This window comes from Apis laboriosa, unplaced genomic scaffold (genome assembly GCF_014066325.1).
Source record: "Apis laboriosa isolate Shangri-la unplaced genomic scaffold, ASM1406632v1 scaffold262_cov140, whole genome shotgun sequence".
Taxonomy (NCBI): domain Eukaryota; kingdom Metazoa; phylum Arthropoda; class Insecta; order Hymenoptera; family Apidae; genus Apis; species Apis laboriosa.
In genome coordinates, this window is record NW_025222562.1 from 225,689 (window position 1) to 248,038 (window position 22,350).

General features: G+C 16.4%; 1 protein-coding gene across 4 annotated transcripts in view; it reads right to left on the bottom strand.

Moving 5' to 3' along the window:
- LOC122713674 (KICSTOR complex protein SZT2-like) overlaps nucleotides 1–22,350 on the bottom strand; it is a 92,905-nt gene that overhangs the window by 20,717 nt on the left and 49,838 nt on the right. For all 4 annotated transcript variants that reach the window (XM_043934348.1, XM_043934345.1, XM_043934346.1 and 1 more), the window contains 6 exons: nucleotides 22,035–22,284; nucleotides 20,760–21,500; nucleotides 18,032–18,231; nucleotides 16,102–16,265; nucleotides 339–645; nucleotides 36–224 (listed from right to left, as the gene is read on the bottom strand). In XM_043934348.1, the coding sequence (XP_043790283.1) occupies nucleotides 36–224; nucleotides 339–645; nucleotides 16,102–16,265; nucleotides 18,032–18,231; nucleotides 20,760–21,500; nucleotides 22,035–22,284 (1,851 nt within the window). The remainder of the gene's footprint in view (nucleotides 1–35; nucleotides 225–338; nucleotides 646–16,101; nucleotides 16,266–18,031; nucleotides 18,232–20,759; nucleotides 21,501–22,034; nucleotides 22,285–22,350) is intronic.

The following is a 22,350-nucleotide window of genomic DNA, read 5'->3' on the forward strand; positions in this document are numbered from 1 at the left end:
AGAAAAATTTTACATAATTTAGTTTATGTAAATACCTTTTTGAGAAAAAAATGGTAAAAGAGGACCACCAATTCTACGTCTATCAAGAAGCATTTTTGTGAATCTTTGTGATTCAGCTGAAGTTAATAAAAGTTCTTTATTGTGTAATTGTTTCATATGTTCTAAAAAATTGTCCATTAGTATCTTGTTTGCACTTCTTTTTTCTTTGTCATTGTTAATCGTATCTTGAAATAAGTTTAGTATATTTAAGTAAATTTAATACATACATATACAAATATAATATACAAATATGTACAATATAAAAAAATTTCAGTGATTATTTTAAATAAAATTTTTACCATCAGCAAACATTGAAAACAAAAGTTCAGCTTGTTGACATTTTGGTAATATATTTAATGTATCAAAAGAAAAATGCATCATATATATTCTTTCATCGATAGTTGGTAGACCTTCACATGATTCTTCAACAATGCTATTGTTAGTTTTGATATTTTTGTTAAATTTTTTTGATAGTTTAACGTCATGATGAGGTACTTGTCCATAAATAATCCCAGTACTTTTTTCATTTGGTATTACTTGACTTAGTAAACTCAAATATTCCAAAGTTAATAATGAATTGATGCATTCTTCATCTATACGAGTAATCTAATAGCGAAATATAATATTGTTAGTAAAAAAGAACATAATTTTCAGTATATAAATTTCATAAAATTTTAAAATTTCTGGAATTATATTTTTCTATGATACGTATTATATTAAAATAACATCTAAAATCAAAAAAGAAGATTACATTTATATATTGACTACAATTAAAATATTATAAATATTATTAATATTATATATTATAAATAATACTTATAAAAAATATGTTATATATATAAATGCTATATATGAAATTTTTATAAAAAATGTTAAGTAAACAAAAAAAATTGATATTGTTTATATAAATATAAATATGAAATTAATTATAAAATATAATTATGAAATTAATATAAAACAACAAAAAAATAATAAACGCATAATAATAATAAACACGCATAAGTATACAGATATACTTTGTTACGATATATATGTTTTAATTTAAATCTAAAAGACAAAAAAAATAAAAATTTATTTAAAATATAATTATTTAATATAACTATTCAAGTCTTAATTTTTGAGATATAGACAAAATAAAAAATATTTTGTATTTTGTATATCGTATTTATAAGTAAAAAAATTTATAATAGATAGATTTATAATAGATCAATTTTGCAGATTGAATTAAACTTTTATTGTATTTGACACAGAATATTTGATACAGAATAAATTAATGATTAAATTTTGATTTTTAAAAAATGGAAAATACAATTATGAAAAAACTCAAAAATTTTATTAATTATTCATTATTCTAAATAATTAGTTTCTATTCATTATTCTAATAATTAGTCTCTAGTCTGAAATATAAAACAAATGATACATATATTGTCAATTGTAATATTTTAAATTATTGAAATATATAATATATATAATATTATAAATTCTTTAAAATAATATATGCATTTTTAAAACAAACATTTTATAAATATTTATTATTCTGAAGACAAAAATATTGGAATATCTATAAATTGAAGATTTCTAAAGTAATTTCAAATAACATGTTTTTTGCAAAAATTTTCGTTATGAATTTGTTAACAAATTATTAACAAAAAACATTAATCAAGAGCACATAGCCAAATCGCAAAAATAACGAATTGCTGACCAAGCACTGAATAAATCCAAGAAAGATATGTCGAAGAAAGTTATATATTGAATGATAAATATTATTTTATTGATAAAAATTTATATCGAATTATATTATGAAAAAAAAAACTTGATTTGATATAAAAATATATAAAAAAATTTTCTATTCTCAAATAAAAAAAATAATACTAATACTAAATTTAATCTATTTTTTAAATATGTGCTATTATTTTATTCTATTCATTTTCCAAATATAAAATCTATAAAAAAAATATTAATTGCAATTGATCTTTTTTTTATATTATTAAGGAAGGGATATTTTATTTATACGGAACGTAATTTAATTATTTAATTATTATTTTAATTATTTAATTATTTATATGAACCAATTAAACATAATAAATAATATATAAATAAAACATAATAAATGGGGAAACAAAATATAAAATCTATTACGAAATCAATTCATTATTTTCGATTTTCGGTTATTACATCAAAGAAATGAAACAATATTTAATCAAACTAATTTGAATGAAAGAATTGTTACCAGTTTTTAATCCGATAAATCTGAGTTTTTTTTTAATATATTGTTGATAGAATATTAATTTTCTACTTATAATAATATATCTATACCTATGTTCTATTAGTTATAATAAAGAAAGTAAAAATATATTAATTTAGATTCAGCAAAATGAATAGTATATTTATGTATTTGAATATTATTTAAAAAAAAGCGATTTTTTTTATTTCTTATTTTTAAAAATTTTTAATAAATACTATTTGTAATAAACACTTTTTTTATTTTAATTATAATTATATTATAAATAACATTTCATTTTTCGCAATTTAGCAAATTTAATTAACAATATTATTAACAATATAAATTTTTCTATTATTTATTTCTATAAAATTTCTATTATTTATTTCTATAAAATTAATACTTAAATAAATTTATCGAAATAAATTTTTATTTAAATAATTATTCAAATATAATTTTTTACTCTTTTTTTTATTATATAATATTACTTTATTTTATTATATTATTTTTATTTAAAATAATATACATTTATAAATATACATATAATTATAATATACATATTAATTATAATTAAACATTTTATAAATAATAAAAAAATTTATTTTTAATATAAATATAATTATACAATATAAATAATTTAAATATAATTTTAAAATTTATTTATTTCAAATTTATTTTTTATTTGAAGTAATTATTGATTTCATTTTAAGTTATTTGTTTCTTTATTTCTTATCTTTATTTCTTTATCTTAGTTATATATATAATATAATAAAATATTGTCATATTTTTATTTTAAATAAAATGTTTAATCTTATTTCTATTATACGAAGAATTAATCTTTTTCATATATTAGAACATATTGGATGGACACTATCATCTATATATCTATCACAATATATCTATCACATTCATAATATATTCATAAAATAGAATTATAAGTTATTGCAGTGTGTCATATATTAGATAATATTTAATAGTGATATGATAAAAAGGTATATAATAAGTGTAGAGTTGTCTTTAATTTTCAAAAAAAAAAAATAATAATAATTTTCAAATAATTTTATTAATTCAATTCATGGCATAATTGATATTTAATATATTAATACATAATAATAATAATAATGGTTAATATAATCTAATTCAAATTAAATTCATATTTAAATGTAAATCAAATTAAAAATATTTAAATATAAAACAAAATCTAAAAATTTATATTATACAAATTTACTTTTTAAATTAAAAATACTATAATAAGTCTAAAAATATTTTGGTATATAATTCAAAAATTATGATTGAAAAACAATTATATATATTTTAGTGATACTCAATTTCAATAACAAAATATTTCAAAATCATCGAAATTATAAAAGTTTGTAATTTTGTAAATAATTATCATAATTATATAATATATTCAGATAAAATATTATATATCTTATACTTATTATTTTTAAATTTTTGTGCATATTAATTTAATTTTTGCTTTAATTTAAATCTTTTAAAGAATTAAATTTTTAGAATATAAAAAAATATAGAGAATATTTTAAAAAATAAAATAGGAACTACTCTTATTATTTTTTAAAAACGATATATTAATTGTTTGTTTTGATAATTTTGGTAATATTAGATATTATCGAATCTAACATTTATTTAAAATATTTTTTATATTTTTTATTTACGCCTATTTAAAAAGTATAGTAAAAAGTATAGTAAAAAATAATTTTATTAAGAAAGGTTACACAGAATATCGAAACGTAATTGAAAATTGAAAATGAAAGTAACTATGTATAAATTAATTATATATTACGTATATAACATTTATTACATTAATTTAAACATAAATTATAACATATAATATAATAATTAATTTAAATATTAATGACAATTATTTAAGTTTGGATTAGATGAATGAAAAAATTTATTAAAAAAATATGAGAAAAAATCGGAAAGATAATATATTATATATACAAAAAAAAATACATATACATATACATAAATAAATATATATAATAAAAAATATATTATAAATATATATATTTAATTATAATTGTTTATAATATTTTTAATTAATATATTTAATATTTTTATAATTATAAAAGCATTTTAGCAATAAATATTTGTAAATAAATAAGAAAAAGTTCTAATAAATGTTTGAGTTTTTGAAAATAAAAAATAAAAATAATATAAAAAAAATAAAAATAATATATAAGTAAATTTCTTCTAACCGTTATATAGAGAATGTCAATATTTTCGTACGGTATTTTTGAAGAATCGATTCAAAATAAACGCAAAAATTATACAAATATACAAATATACCAGTCATTTGAGGCTTATTTATTAAATTAAATTAAAATAAATAATATGAATATAATTTAGAAAAAATTATGAAACAAAAATATTAAATATTCTATCTTGATGATTCTATTTAATATCGTTATCTCCATTTTTGCCTCATTTAATGCAAACTTAAATTGCTTATAAATTAACAAATAAACTTTAATCGATATTTTTGTATACAAACTTTTGTAATTGTTTTAGCTTTTAAAATCAATGGTCCAAAAATATTAATAAGTATATTCATATAAGAATATTGTTAACATTTTATACACATCCATCATATAGAGCGTGATAAAATTTTATAAACTATATATATGATGTTTTATGATTATAAATGATTTATAATTATAAAATTATTAACTCATATGACATAGATTGAAATTTATGATACAAATAAGATTAATAAAAGTTTATAACATAAAATAAAAAAATCAAAATTAAAGAAATTACTTTTAAGAAAATCAAGTTTGAAAAGTTGTTAAATACATGAAAATTTAATTAATTTTTGATAAGAGTAAATAAAATAAAAATTATAAAATCAAAAATTATATAAATATATTTATAAATATTTTGTTATTTAAAAACTCATTTTGGAAACAGTTTTACACTCTTCAAATTATCTTTAATATTTTTATTTAAAATATTATATTAATATAATTATATATTAATGTAATATATATATATTAGTTTCTTCATATATCAGAATCTTGAAACAATATAATATTAACAAAATACTGTTTTAATATTGCAAAAAAAAAAAAATAAATAGATAAACTTTTTTAAATTAAATTACTTATAACAATAATTTATTAAATGAGATGTTATATGGACTATCAATAAGTGACTAATAATGATAATAAAATAATATATTTCATTATTATTTACAAGTTATGCATCATTATAAAAAACATCCAATTCGTTTAAGTGAGGTTAATTGTCTTTAATAAGATTTTTTAATATAAATATAAATTAAAGCAATTAATTGAAAGAAACCAATCTATTTGGTCTTACATAAGAATTTTTTAATTTTCTTTAAAATATCCATCAATTCAATTTTATCAAAAAATTTTCAAACAAAAATTAAAAAAAAAATTTTTAATATTTGTTACTTTTTTATTTTCAAAAATATTAAATATTTTAAATTATAAATATTTCCTACATAGTATGATAAGAAATATAGATATTTGAATTCTAAATATTTTTGATTTCATATTATTATATTATATTATTTTATATATTATATTATATATTATATATTTTATATATTATATTATATAGCATAATTATTAATATTTTTAATAGAAAATCATAACTTCAATTTTTATATTTAATTATAAAACATGTTTTTATCAAAAAATATAGGTAATCTAAATTTACCAAAATTTAAATTATAAAATATATAAAATTTTATAATTAATTTTATAATTAAATAATTTATTTTTAATTAAATATATTGAAGAATATATTGAATACATTGAATATATAAAAATATATTTAATGATCTTAAAAAATATTATAAAACAAAAACGTAAAAAATAAATTTATTTCAGATTGTTACGATTGTTATAAATTGAATAAATAATAATTTTCGTAAGAATGATAAAAAATTTATAATATCTTGTATAAAATACATTATTGAGTAAATAAAATTTAATCATACACACAACTATATATAGTTAAATATTTTTAAAGATTTTAAAAGATTTTATCGCTATTGCAACATGTCTGTCCAGCAAGGTATTAAGGAGCGCCAATAGAATAACTCCACGAAAGCTTCACTTATCTTCACTTACATTACTGATATATTTTTAACTGAAAGATATTTCTGCAGATAGAAGAAACAAATAAAAAAAACGAAGAATATTAGGGATCAGGAGTAAGTTGGAGGAGTTGAATCTCACTTTAATTCAAAGCGTAGAGACCACTTCTCCACTTGAACCATAATCCCTTTCTTGTACGTTATTTATTTTTGAATTTTATATGATGAAAAATTCATTTGGGAGATGATAATCAACAAGACCTTGAGCTGGAAGAGTTAGATCTGGCAAGTTATCAGAGCGCTACTGCTCACTGCCTAGATCCTCACTTCCAACTGCAAGTCATGCAGATCACAGTCCATGCAACGCCCATGCGGTTTCAACGAAGGGAATCAACTTCTTTTGGTCGGCTTACCTAAAGACTTGCTAAAATAATTCGATAGGTTAGTAATTTTTATTGGAAAACATTTATCTTTATATTTTTCCAATATTGATTGCATGTTTGAATTGTAATTTTTTTGTAATCATATTGAAATATTAAATAAAATTATATATTCTCTATAAATGGACAAAAAGTTTACTAGAATATATAATTAAAATATATATATAGAAAAATTTTTAAATGATTGATTATTAATTTATTTATTATTCAAATAGTCACATATTTATTTTTCTTTTTATTAAATATTATAGTTCTTCTACATTTATTATTTAATTCAATTGTAAAAATCAAAATACTTACTTATGGCATCGTATTATTATTAAGATATTCCATATAATTTTAATATAATCAATAATATATTATGAATCTGCAATATTTTTAGCAATTATAAAACATGCACCTATTTTCAATTTTTTTTTTCTTTTTTTTAACTAGATATGATATTTTTTTGACATACTTGAACTTCACAACAAAGTTAATTATTATTATTTTTTATCAAAGAATTATTTCAAAATCTCACTGATTTATTTCACCGACACTTGGAAGCTTTCCAAAAGAATTAATTTTATAACTATTTTATAAATAAATATTAAAGATCTTTATCACTCTTCAAATGTTCCACTCACATGAAACCGCAAAGATGCTTTGTGGAAATTATACGAAACAAAGAATTAGAGAATTTGTTATGTAAAAAAAAAAAAAAAAATAATAATCAGAACACTAATAAACAGTTGACTACGTGTTGGGCTTTATATATACCTGAGCCAACTGATAGAAAAATCTGGTTCTGAGTACCCTCATCGATATCGAAGCCCCACCTCGACAATGATAACGATACGTAGTGATAGACAATTTCATATATATATTCACCATATTTTTATCGGAAACATTGCTTTATTAATTTCTTTTTTTTTTTCTTGTTCGATGTTATATATTACATTGAAAATATTTAAATTTTATAAATATAAATCTTTTTGGAAGAACTTTATAAAATATCAAAAAATTATATATTTTAATTAAAATTTCAATTAAATACTTATATAAAACTACAATTAGAATGTACAAGTTTTAATAATAAAATGAAAATTATTGTTTTTAACATATCAGAATACATCAAATTACAGTTATTAATATACTATATTATATTTATAACAAATCATACAATAATCTACAAAGATAAAAAAAATTAAATAAATAAGAAAATAGATAATTATTTCAAAATTTTTTATTATTGTTTATTAGAAATTTTAAAATCTATTTAAAATTATATTAAATTAAATATATTATAAAATATATTTAATATATTTTATATATTAATATATTTAATATATTAAATTAAAATCTATTTAATTTTTTAAATAAATAGATTCATATATACATAAATAATAATAAATAACCATATATAAACATATATTTAATAAAAAAAATAAATTAATTTTATAATTATAATAAATATATATAATAATATTATCTTTTCTCTATTTGTAATTAATAATATTAAATAATATTTAACTTATTATTGCACATATGATATTAAACATTTTTCATAAAAAGTTTAACAAAAATTTCAAATTTTGAAAGTATAAATCAATGTTTGAAATATCTTAAAGGTATTTATTTCGGATATTTATATTATATATTACATATCAATGTTTCTTATAATAAAGAAATATCAAATTATTGAAAAATTGCTTAATGATTATATAGTTTTCTAAATAAATCAAAAATTATAAATGGATTTTTCAAATTTTATTTTATGATTTGTACTAATTATTTTATGTTTTATTATATTTTATACAATTTATTTATAATATTTATTACTTTAATCTATTTATGATACTAATTATTTAAATATCAAATTAAAATAAAAAGAATACATTTAATTAATTATAATTTTTTTATATAATTAAATAATATTTTGATATTATTATCAAGAATTAATAGAAATTTTATAAAAAAAAATAATTGCTTTATATTAAATATTTTTTAAAATATAATGAGATATTATTAGATTTAAAAATAAATTTAATTTTATTAAATAGAAAATATTTATGCATGTTGTTTATTATTATTATTTATTAAACTCACTCTTCAATATTCAAATTTGAAAATTATATAGTTATATAATTACAGAATATGTGATATATAGGATATTTAATTATTAATAATATAATTATAGGACAAAAAATGATTCTATGCAAAAATAAGTTAAAAATATATAATAAAATATTTTCATTTTAAACCTACTAATCATATAGAAAATAACTAAAAAATTTTCAAACAAAATATTGGCTTATTTTCAAAATTATTAATAAGTAAATTCGATTCTAAATAGAATTCTAATACAAAAATACGTAAAAAATACAGAATAATTTTTTCATTTAAAATCATCATCAAAAATTAATTTTCAATAATTAAATTTAAAAAATCATTAGATCTTATCTTTACTATATATGTTTAATTTTGATTTTTTCTAGAATTTAAGAATTTATATATTATATTTTACACTTTTTATTTATTATTAATTAACTAACCTATATTATTATATCAAATATTATATATATTAATTATGAAGAATTACTCTCCAACTATTGATAATTAAGTGAGAATTAGCTAACATTCATTTTTGACTTTTTTTGAAAAATTTTCTTGACGACTAGATTCGAAATGAAAAAATTTTATATTTTCGATTTATATATTTTATATATAAATAAAATATATATTTTATATATTTATATATAATTATAATTATAATTATATATAATAATTTATATTAATTATAATTATATATTTTATTTATTTATATATGTATAGAATCATCTTTTTTCTAGTTACAATAGTTATCAAATCAGATTTTTTAGATATTGTTTTTTTTAGAACGAATTTTTAAAAACAGATTTTTTTATATCAAGTAACATAATAAAGATAAAAATACTAGAAAAATATCCAAGTAATTATCATTTATGACTTTGTATGAATTTTATTAACGTTAAATTTATAATTCTTTATAAAAAAAATCAGGTAATTTTTATATGCAAATTTTGTTTCCAATACTTTATTTTTAATATAACTTTTAAGAAATAAAATTTAGATGCATGATTGAAAAAACAGAATCTATCTGACATTAATCTAAGTTTAAAAAATTTCTTTTGTATTTTTATAGTAAATTTTTTAAGTGAAAAAAAATATGAATGTAAAAAATTAATTATTAAAAAAAAAATAATTGAAAATAAAATATTTTTCAAATGTTTTGGAATCACAATTTTTAAAATTGTTGTAAATTAAATAATATATATTTTAATTATTAATAATTTTAAATATTAATTATTAATGTTGTTCGTGGAAAATATACTAATAATAGTAGCATAATAACATTATAATATTGAAATATCAGTCAAAATTAAAACTTTTTTGTATGCAATCAATTTTTTCACTTAGAAAATTATTTTATCTATTCTCATCATTAAAAAAATAATCATAATATCATAATATAATGATTGATAATCAAAAACTATCAACAATATTAGAAATATATTATATAAAAATTAAAGAAAAATATATATAAAAAAATGAATTTAAACAATCAAATAATTTTAAATATTTGTTTCGAATATAATATATTATATTCTTTTCTCAAAGTATAGAAAAAAAGAAATTATGGTAAATAATTAAGAAAATAATAAAATATAAAATCAAAATATAAAAAATTTATAAAGAACTATTGTAGCGAAAAAAGTGAAAGCTTCGCGAAAGCGAAAGTGAAGTTAGAATAAATAAAGTTGACAACTAACTATAGCGATAAAATTTTTAAAAATACTCTATTTTCTTCAATTCTTTATTTTCAAGATTTTAAAGATAATGGAAAAAACTAAACTACATACATTTTTAAAATGAAAAATATATTAAATAATTATCTACAAAAAGGAATTAAAATAATCTTGTCATTTATTTAAAAAAAAAAAAAAATTTAAATACAAATTTTGCTTAATTTGAAGAACATTATTGTATTATCAAATATAAATATTTAACTAACATTCAGAAGTTACCTTATTCGATTTAACTTTATCGAGATGTATTTCAATGCCATAAACATATAGCAAATAATACATAAGTAAATATTTTTTTATTATTTTTATCAATCTTTAAGAAAACAATTCATAAAGTTTAACTATAAGTAAAATATTCTTATTCATAAAATGAAAACAAATAATGAATACAGTAGAATTCTTCAATTTGAATTATTATAATTCGAAAATTTTTATAAAAATACGATTTTATTTATTTCTTTTTATTCTCCTATAAAGACTTTTATATATAGATTTATACATATATGTATATATTACAGGATATTAATATATTTATGGAATACTTTTTAAAAAATTTTACAAACACAAAAATTGCTATATAAAAATGTCGGGAAATGTTTATTTATAATATTATAAATAATTGAAGTTTATGTAAACGAAATAAGAAGAAAATAGCATATGTTTATCTCTGTTATATCATCGTTACATTTTGTTTCCGCCTTCTTTCATTTAATATGAAATTAAATTGATTGTTAATAAGTAAGGTCCAATCGACATTTTTATATATTAACTTTTATATTTGTTTTTACTTTTATAATCAATTTTTCAAAATTATCCCACAAATATATTAATATTTTGTATATATACATAGATCGAAATATACATGTTTATATATGTATAGATTAAAATATAAATTTACTTTAACTCAAATTATTTGCTATACAGAATATATTTTTATCACTATAATTCGAATTTAAAATAAACTAATTTTTATAAGTTAAAATTTATTTATATAAATCAAAATTTTATTGCTATTGTGTTTAAAACTCAAAGTAATTATATCACAATCTAATAAGTAACCATTCAATATTATTTCCATTCATTCAATTATTAAAATTGCCGAATAGCACAATTCGATTCAAATGAAAAATATTAATTTTTTTTTAAATCCTTAAAATTTAAAAAATAACTGCAAATTTAAGACAAAATTGAATGCAAATTTAAGACAAAAATATAAATTTCGATTTAATAACATAATAATTTTTGAAAAAATAAAAAAATATATCAATTTTCAAATAAATTTAATTTTTTTTTTAATCTTAAATAATATTTTTATTTATTGAAAATATTTAATTTGTTTTTTAAAATGTTTTAGTTATTTCATTAATAATTTCGTTTCGTTTATAGAACAGATAAAATAATAAAAATATATATATTGAAAAATAATGTTATAAATTTTCACATTTATTATAAAAAATTAATAATGTTTATCCAAAAACAAACATTCTTAATATTAATAAAAAAAAGTTTCTTAATAAAAAAAAGTCAATTCCAAAAACTTTTATAATATATATAATATTTTATAATATATATAATATATAGTGTATAATATATAAAACATATTAATAAAATTCGAATTCTTATCTATTTAATGCGTCATCCACCTTATCAATATCTTAGACTTAATAATTTATTTACTTCGTAATTCTTTCTTTTTAATGCATCGTAATTTTCTATCAAATATATTGGCAAAAACTGAAATCTATTCAATAAAAATTGATTTTTTTTTTTGATCAAATCAAATTTTATCAAAAGAAATTTCTAAAGAAACAATTATTGATTGTAAAAAAACAAGTTATAATGTTAAATAATATTCAAAACTTTTTAATTCTATATTTATGATGAAAGAAATATAATTGTTTCTTATTATTTTATCGCATGTTTAATCATTTAATAATAAAATAGAGATATTTGAATTATATATATTATATATAATTGAACTATTTTTTAATATCTATAAAAATATGAATGTAAGATTAAAATTTAATTAAAAAAAATTTTATAGTATAAAAAATATATTAATAGTAATTATTTTTCAACTTAACTGGAAATGTATTAAAAATCTAAAGATAATCTTTTCATTTGTAAATGAAATAATATTGCAAATTATGAACTTTTCCATTCTAATTTTTTTATTCTAAATTGATTTTCAATGATTTTTAATGATTTTAAGATATTGTAACCATACGACATAAACTATTTATAAATTTAAAAAAAAATAAGAAAATAATTTAATTTTATATTTTATATTTTATATTTTATATTTTATATTTTATATTTTATATTTTATATTTTATGTTTTATATTATAGATTATATATTTAGAATACAAAATAAAAAATAATTAATACACGAAATAATTCACAATATATCAATAAATGCATTTTGAAGTTTGATCTTTTATGATTAGTAATCCAGATAACGAAAACTTAGATATCTTTTATCTAAACACATACATATTGAGTATATTTATAAGATAGAAGAAAAATCTTATTTTTACTTTTTTATGGATAAGGTAAGAAACTGTGTCGCACAATTTTATAAGATATATAATATTAGCAATAAATATTTATATTATAAAATAATAAAAATATTAATATATCCATAAGATACATTTGAAGAATCGATTTTAGAAAATAAAAAAAAATAAAAAAAGTTAGTATACAAAAATATCGGTTAAAGATTATTTATTAATTTATATGTACTTTATAATTTATTAATTTATATGTAATTAAAGTTTGCGTTAGACGAAGTGAAACAAAGATAAAGCAAGCGGTGTGAAAAAGTGTAAAATAGAGATAGAAATATCTCAATCTCACTTAATATAAATTTAAATTGCTTATAACTTAAGAAAAATAAAACTTAAAAAAATAAATATCAATTGTGTGATTTCATATACTAATGCTTTTTTTTTTTTTTTTGATTTCTAGAATCGATTACCGAAAACAAGATACTATAAATATTATATTATAACATTTTATATATTTTCATCAACTAATTATTACAAATTATCTCGAAAGAATTAAAATTATTAATGTAAAAATAATTTTAATTATAATTTCTGAAAAAGTAATAAACATTTTATTATTATCTAAAATTAAAATAAAATTGAAGATAAAGCAAATATCACATTATCACATCGAAAGACAAAATCAAATCTTATCCTATACATTTTTTATGAACAATATTAATTATAGCTATATCATTTTATGTATTAATATCATAACTAAAGAAAAAAGATAAGATTAAAGATAAATCAAATCCATTCACGTTCAATATCAAATGTATCTTATAAAAGAAAAAAATATATATTAAGTAATTATTTTTTTAAAGAAACAAATAAAATATTACTTATATATATATAAATTATATTTTTTTTATTTTTTATTAAATATTTTTATAAAAAAAATAATAGCGTTATACACGCTATATTTTAATAGCATAATATTATTAAATATTTATTACTGAAAATAAATTGTAAAAATAAAATATAATATATTTTGATAATGTATTTTTGTAAATTAAAATTAACTAATTTTTTAATTCAAAAAATATAAAAAATTCTATCAATCAAATTTTTTTTCTTTAATACATTTGATATATAGATTTTATATATTATTGATTTATCATAATATGAAATAAATACTTTTTAGTATTTGTTTTCTGTATATCTAATATTTTATAACATTCCTTCAAATACATATACGATAAAAGGTAAATGAACTTACAAATCAATATGACAATTTTTTTAGTAAATTTAATATAACTTTTTCAATAACTTTTTTATATAAATAACTAATTTATATCTTATACTATCTTATACTATCTTATACAAATAATTAATTTTTATTTTTTGATAATTGTTATGATATAAAATGGAATTAAAAGATGTTGTGTAAATATTTTTTTTTTTTGTTATAATTAATAATACATATATTTTTTATAGTGAATGATGCTTATTCAAACAATCATTTCTATAGTAAAGTTTTTATTTCAATTATATTTTATATCCAAAAGAAAAAAATATATTTGTACTGAAAAAAAATAAAATATTATTTTATTTATTATTTTATTATTTATTTTATTTAAGTAATATAGTAAAATTTCGATTTTTCCTATATAACATATCAGACATCAATAAATTGATGTTATATTTTTTGAAAAATTTCTTGGTAATCTTACATGTCTAGGATTAATATTATGTTACAAAATAAATGAACTCCCAATATTTTTTCAATTAAATTCATGGTATAAAACATTTATAAATTCTCTTCCTGTCAATATATTTTCTATTGCATATATAAATTTTAAATTGCATATATGAGTTACATAAATTACATATAATTATAAAAGACTTAATGTTTTGTCCTACTTTTCTTTGTACAAATTTTTTTTTTATAATAAATTTAAATTTAAATTTTTTTTTAAATAGAAGCTTTTTATTTTAATTCATTATTAATAAATATGTTTATTGTTTAATTTACAAATTTTTTGATAAATTTAATAAATACTAAAATATTTATAAATATTATTATAATATATATATATTCTACTTAATGAAAGGAATTCTTTTTGATACTCGGTTATGAAATTTTACTTCTTTTATAAAAATACGAATTTGCATATTTTGAATAAATAGACTTATTTGGATTTTAATTTTTTTTTTTTTTTGTAAAATGAAATAATTTCATAGAACTTTTATTTGTATCATGAAATTTGAAATAAGAAAATTTGATACTTTTCACAACAAATGTATATATAAACTTCTTCAAGTATTGTAAAATAAATTAATGCGTAGTAAACTAATATTTATAACTAGTTTAATGTATTTAATTTTAAAAAATTTGTATTTCTATAAATTATTCAAATCAATGAAAATATATTTGTATTAGTTGTATAAAATCCGAATATATATTATTATACATCTTTATGCTGTTCGAAATTTTTTTAACAAAATTTTTCATTATTATTTCATTATTATAATAAATGGTGTATTTTTAGGATAATTAAATAAATGTTTTATATAAAAATTACTATGATAATATCAATAATTAAATAAATCTTATTTATCTTTAAAATTTTTATCTTTAAAAAATTACTGATCAAATGTTTAAAATTATAATATTATATATAATTATATTACAATTATAATATAATAAAACATGACGATCAAAAATACTTTCTTTACATAATGTATAATTATTGATAAATTGATGTAAGAAAAAGAAATTTATAAAAAAAAAAATTATATGATTCCATTTAAAAAAAAATATATTTGTATTTTTGGATATATTATTATGTTTATAAAAAATTTTTCACAGAAAAATAAATATTATTATGTTATATTCTATCTATTAAATTTGAAAAAAGAAAAATTCAATAACAAATTCAATTGATTTTAATTGAACAATAAAAAAATTAAATGCAAAATATATATACTTACTGCATCTGGAATCTCATAATATTGCAAATGATGCAAATACGTTGCTGTAGATTGTGCGGGTAGTTGAGAATAACCACATTGAGGTTCAATCCAAATTTCAGAAATAATTTGAAAATCGCCAGAGCCTTCAACATCTTCTACACTTACTTCGCCATCTGCAGTACCTAAAATGTAACATAATTTCATCATTTAAAGTAAATTATATGTAAATTTTGTTTAAATATTTCATATATTTGATATATTTAATATATTTAATATAATATAATATATTTAATATATTTTTATCAAACATAATTACATATTTTCAAAAAAAATTTCTTAATGTATTAAGGATTAAATAATAAAATAATGTTATTTTTATATATATCATTGTTTGTTATCAAAATATATTAAAAAAATATAAATTTGTTAGAAAAATATTTTAAATATTATAATTATAAACAATCTTATTTATATTATTAAAATTATTAAAATATTACATTTTAAACTTTTCTAATGTATTGAAAATATTTTAAGTTTATTTTATAAACATTATATAAAATATTTCAAAAAGTTAGAGACAAATTTTAGAAATATAGTATTTCTTAAAATAAACAAAAAGAAATATAATATAAATATATTAAATTAGATTAATATTAATTTCAAATTTATAAGATACTTTTATTAATATACATAAATTACATAAAAACATGTTGAAAAATCCTCTTTTTTTTTATTTTTCAAGAATATATTTCGATTTATTTTAAATTTATTTAACGAAATAATCAATTTATCATATGCTATAGATTTTCTACAAAAAAAAATCTAGCAGATAAGTTTAATGAGTCATGCTGAAGATGCAAAATTTCTTATACTTATAAAAAGATAATCATTATTATATTTATATTTATATAGGATATATAATGTAACAATAAAGAATAACATAAACAGAGATAACAAATAAAAATTAAATAATGTAAATTCTGCGAAAATAAAATATTATTTCTAATTTAGTTAAAATAATATAATTGATAATATATTTAGAAGAAATTTTCCATACTTATAGATTCATAGTTGAAAACATTTTATAATTTTGAAAATAATTATATTTAAATCCGTATATTTATTATAATTTCTTTTTATTTAAAAAATTCTATATAAATGTTTATGTTTATACTTTTATATAAAATATATAATAATTAAAAAATAAAAATAAGAAAGTATTATATAGAAGATTATATAGAATTCAAAATTTTAATGAAATAATTTAAAGAAAAAATGATTTATCATTAATTTATAATATATAATATATAATAATATATAAAATTTATATTTTTTGAATTATATGATATTCTAAAATCTAAATGGAAAAATCATTGAATGACTATCTCATAATTCATAAAACAATACAATTATAGCAAAATTGCAATGTATAATCAATTTTTTAAGATATATAAGCTTTTAATTTTTTACGATTGTCTATTCTAATTCTATTCTAATTCTTTCTTCTTTTTCTTTATTTGTTATATCTTCCGTTGATATCGGTAAAATACAAAGAATAGAGACTAAATCATCTATCCTAAGTGTTATGTAACAATTCCAAATTCTGAATTTTTATCGAATTATATGATTATATTTCAATTGACTTGCTTTGTCAATCTATTTAAAATAATCTAATATAATACTTAATAATACTTAATAATTTTGTACCTATATATTAAATATGCTAAACTAAATTTTAAAATAATGAGGAATTGCAACAATTACAATTTAATTTTTCTTTCTTTAAAGATTTTTATAATACAAAAAAAACAATTTTTTTACCTTAAACATTATAATTAAACATATTTATCTTAAACAAATACAATTTGTTTCGAATGTGTTAAAAAATATTAAAAAATTTTTAATTTTTAATTTTTCAGTGATAAGTATGATTTTAAATAATATATACCTTCATCAGTATCTTCTTCTGATGTACTATCACGTTCTAATGTCGTATTGGATGCAATATGTGGCGGAAACAAAATATATTGAATGATACACGGATATGATGTATCATTTTCACCAACTCCTTGCATTTGTACTTCAAGAACCATATTTATAATACCCGCTGCTGAATATGTAAAATTGAAGCCTTCAGCTAAACGTATTCTATGAATAACATATAAAATAAATATATATAATATTCTTATAAATTATTTTTTTAACAATATAAATTTAATATATTAATTATAATATAAATCAAATTTCAATTTAATGAAATAAAATTCATTTCTTCTTTTTTTTTCTAAAAAATTACTTTTTATAATTATATTATATTATATATTATTTTATATTATTATTATTTTATATAGTATAGTATATTTTTTGACAAAATGATATGTTAGCTCTATATTTTTAATATCTATATAAATTATAATATATAAAGATATATATAATTATATATATATAATATATAAATTATATATATAAAGATATTTTATAGAAATATATAAAAAAATATTCTTTTTTTTAATAATATGTGAAAATTGCAGTTTTTTAAAAATTATCATTGTTTATATGAAAACTGAATATAACATATAAAATGATAGAATATATTAATGGCAACAAATAAATTAAATTATTTAAATTATTTAAATTAATTAAATTTTTTTAATATAATCATTTTGCTACAATAATTAATAATATTACTACGAGTGTGATAATTTCATACAAGTTACAATAATATCATACAATAATATCATAGCCAATATAAACTATGGTATAGAAGATGACAATATCGATTATCATCGAAATTAAAAATATGGATTTAATGAAGTCTTGTATTGATCACGAAACGGACGTGTTGCTCTTTTTTTTTTCAAGAATATATTGTATAATAAACTAATTATTATTGTAAATAATCATAAATTAATATTAAATTGTAATTAGTATAAAAGTGTGTAAAAAAAGTTATTATAAAAAAATGAATGTCAGACGAATACAATAATATATAAATCATAAATAAATAAAAGATTATTTCTGGAATAACTAAATTAAAATAAAAATCCAAAAATATTCTATTATTTTATCATAATATATTTTATGAAATATATATTAATAAAATATAAAAAATTCATTTCAAGAATTTGAATCATTAAAAATCTTCAACTTTTTTTGTTGATATTAAAATTACTTTTGTTAAAAATATAAATAAGATTAAAAATTAAATAAGATTAAAAAATTAAAGAAAAAAAACATAAAAAAATATAAAAGTAAAATATATTTTTTTTCAATAAAGATTTATAAACAATAAAAATAAACATATTTTATAAACAATAAAGATATAATAAAATATTTAAAATTTTTTTAGATTAAAAATATGTAAATTAATAATAAAAGTAGAACATAAATAAGTACTTTTTGAATAAAATTAAATTTTTAATTTTTCGAGAAAAAATTGAGTATTTCTTTAATTTTTATTACTGAATATTTTTTATATACTCGAATATAAATTACTTCATAAGAAAAATTAATAATGTTTTTATAAATTTGTAACATATCATTTAAAGATACAGATTTTTTCAAATAATTATTGAATTTTTTATATAAAAATATATTGTATTTCTTTATATATTTAATTAGATTTAAAAGAATTTTCAAGATTTTTACTTTTTTAACGAATTACTAATAAGTTTTCAAGATTTTCATTTTTTTAATAATTACTAATAAAAAAAATATAAATTAAATTTCATAAAAAAAAATTCATAAAAATTGGTAATTGTCACTTCAAAAAATCCTTATCAATCAAAATATAATTGCTTTCTATATATTTCTATATATTCCTAATTCCTATAATAATTCATATTCATGTTCATAAAATAAGATAAAATTTAAAAAAAAAATTTTTTTTCTAAAAATTTATTATATTTAATTTTAATTAGTTTAATTTTCTTTTAAATATATATGTTTATATATTTTTATAATACTTTAAATATGTTTAATTTTTTTAAATACATAATATATAAATAATATAAAGTTTTAGTATATACATTAATAAAAAGCTATCTCATAATAATCATTGGGATAGCATCATTAATCTTTAGGAAATAAAATTTGTTTAATAAAAAAATCAATTTTTTTTAATTTAAATAAAATTTGTTTTTTATTCAAATAATCATTTCCTAGATTAAGACGTATACTAATTTCTTCTTCTTCGTAAATTAAATTTGAATCGCGAGTCAGTCAGTTCTTCTTTGTTCTCAAACAGTCATATTATATATGTTTTCACTCGTACTTGTTTCATTCTTCCATCAAAGATTCTATATAAATATTAGTTATCACTATATATACATATATTGTATATATTTTTGATATTAAAATTGTATATATTTTTTCCTATATCAAGGGTATATATATGTATTTAATGATGACTAATTTATTGATAACGAGACTTGAATAATAATCGAATGTTTTTTAGATTATAATGAGACATATGAAAAAATAAGGAATACAAGTCACAATTAACTTGCAAGTGTTCAATTGTAAATTATATTCTTGCTTTATATTATTGATAAAAAAAATGTTCAAATGTTCTTTTTGAAAGTATTTTCTCCAAAAATTTTATCAAAATTGATAATTGCATTTTTTTTTAAAAATTGAAAAATATAATAAAACGAAATATTAATAAAAATACTTACTTTGTAATTGTAGAAAGAATTCTTGCGATTGCAGTTATATTTAATCTCGGTAATATAATTCCAGGAATAGTTTGTACGAAAGGTCGTTTTACATGCCAAATCCATCGATTATGGTACAAATATCTAGACAAACTAGTTGTCAAAATACCACCTAACATTGGCGTAAGTCTATTCGATGTAGTTTGAGTCCCATCGGGAAATATAATTGAATTCAAATCCGTTGGCATTCGTTCATATCTAATTAAAATTTTTTCTAAAGACTTATGAATTATAGTGCAAGATGGTGTTTCTTTTTGTTCTGTAGGTCTATTTGGTAAAGTAAGTTTAGATAATCGATCTAAAAGATCAACAACAACATTGTGTCGAACAACTCCTTCTGTTCCAGCTGCAAATGCAATGTTAAGAATAACACAAAGTGCTTTGCAATTAATACGAATTAATGAGAACGAAACTGGAGGTTTATCAGCTTCTCGATAAATAAATTGTACGTATGTATGATTTTCAACAAGAACGAAAGTTGCCCAATTTTTTAACATAGCATAAAGAACAGCAGCAGCTTGACGACTTTGAACACATTGAAAACGACCACTTTGATTTGCTTGATGTAAATGTCTTGGCAATGGTCTATCATGTGATAAAATCAATGTTACTCTTTGTGTATGCATCCATCGAGCCCATTGTAAAGGATTCAAAGACACTACAGGTTGCCAAATTTGTCCAAATTGTGGACACGCAGCATCGCTGAAAATAAATATAAAAATATCAATTTTATAAGTAAATTTAATTTTTTTCGTTTATTAAATCACATAATGATTTAATAATATCGAAATAAAACTTTTGATACGTATACAATCAGTTACAAAAATCTTCATATACTATACGCGACTTCAATTAATAAGTTATATTATCAAATCAATAATAACATAACTTAATAATAATTCTATTTATATAAATTATATAAAAACATTGCGGAAATATATATATAGATCATAATGAATTATATGTAAAATAATTATATATACAACAATTTTTTTTATTAATGAAATATGAAATATCATTTCAAAATGATATGACAGATAAAGTTAAAATTTTAACTATAATATATAATATAAATATAATATATTTAAATATTCTATTATCTTGTTGTTAAAAATATTTTCAATCAATATAAAAATCGTATATAAAAAATAAAAAAATGATAAAAATTTAATTTGATTTTACGCATTCAAAAAAATAATTTTAATATAATCAATTATGGTTTATTTGAAAATATACCTAAGTTGCACTGTACTAGGTGAAGGATAAGCTGATAGATAAAAAACTGGCATGCCGCTTCTAATAGTATCTGGTACACTATACCATGTCCATCCAAATTCTGGAAACCAGCTAAAGTGTGCAAGCATACTGTCACCTTCTGTTAGAGATGTTAAAGTTGCCCAAAACCGATTAACAACACCTTGTCGATATTGCGATTTTAATGGTTTTTTCGATAAACATGTGATATCATGTAAGAATTCATAAGGAGCTATAACAAAATATTTTTCCTTTTTATAAATAATTAACATGTTTCTAGTATTCTAAAAAAATATGA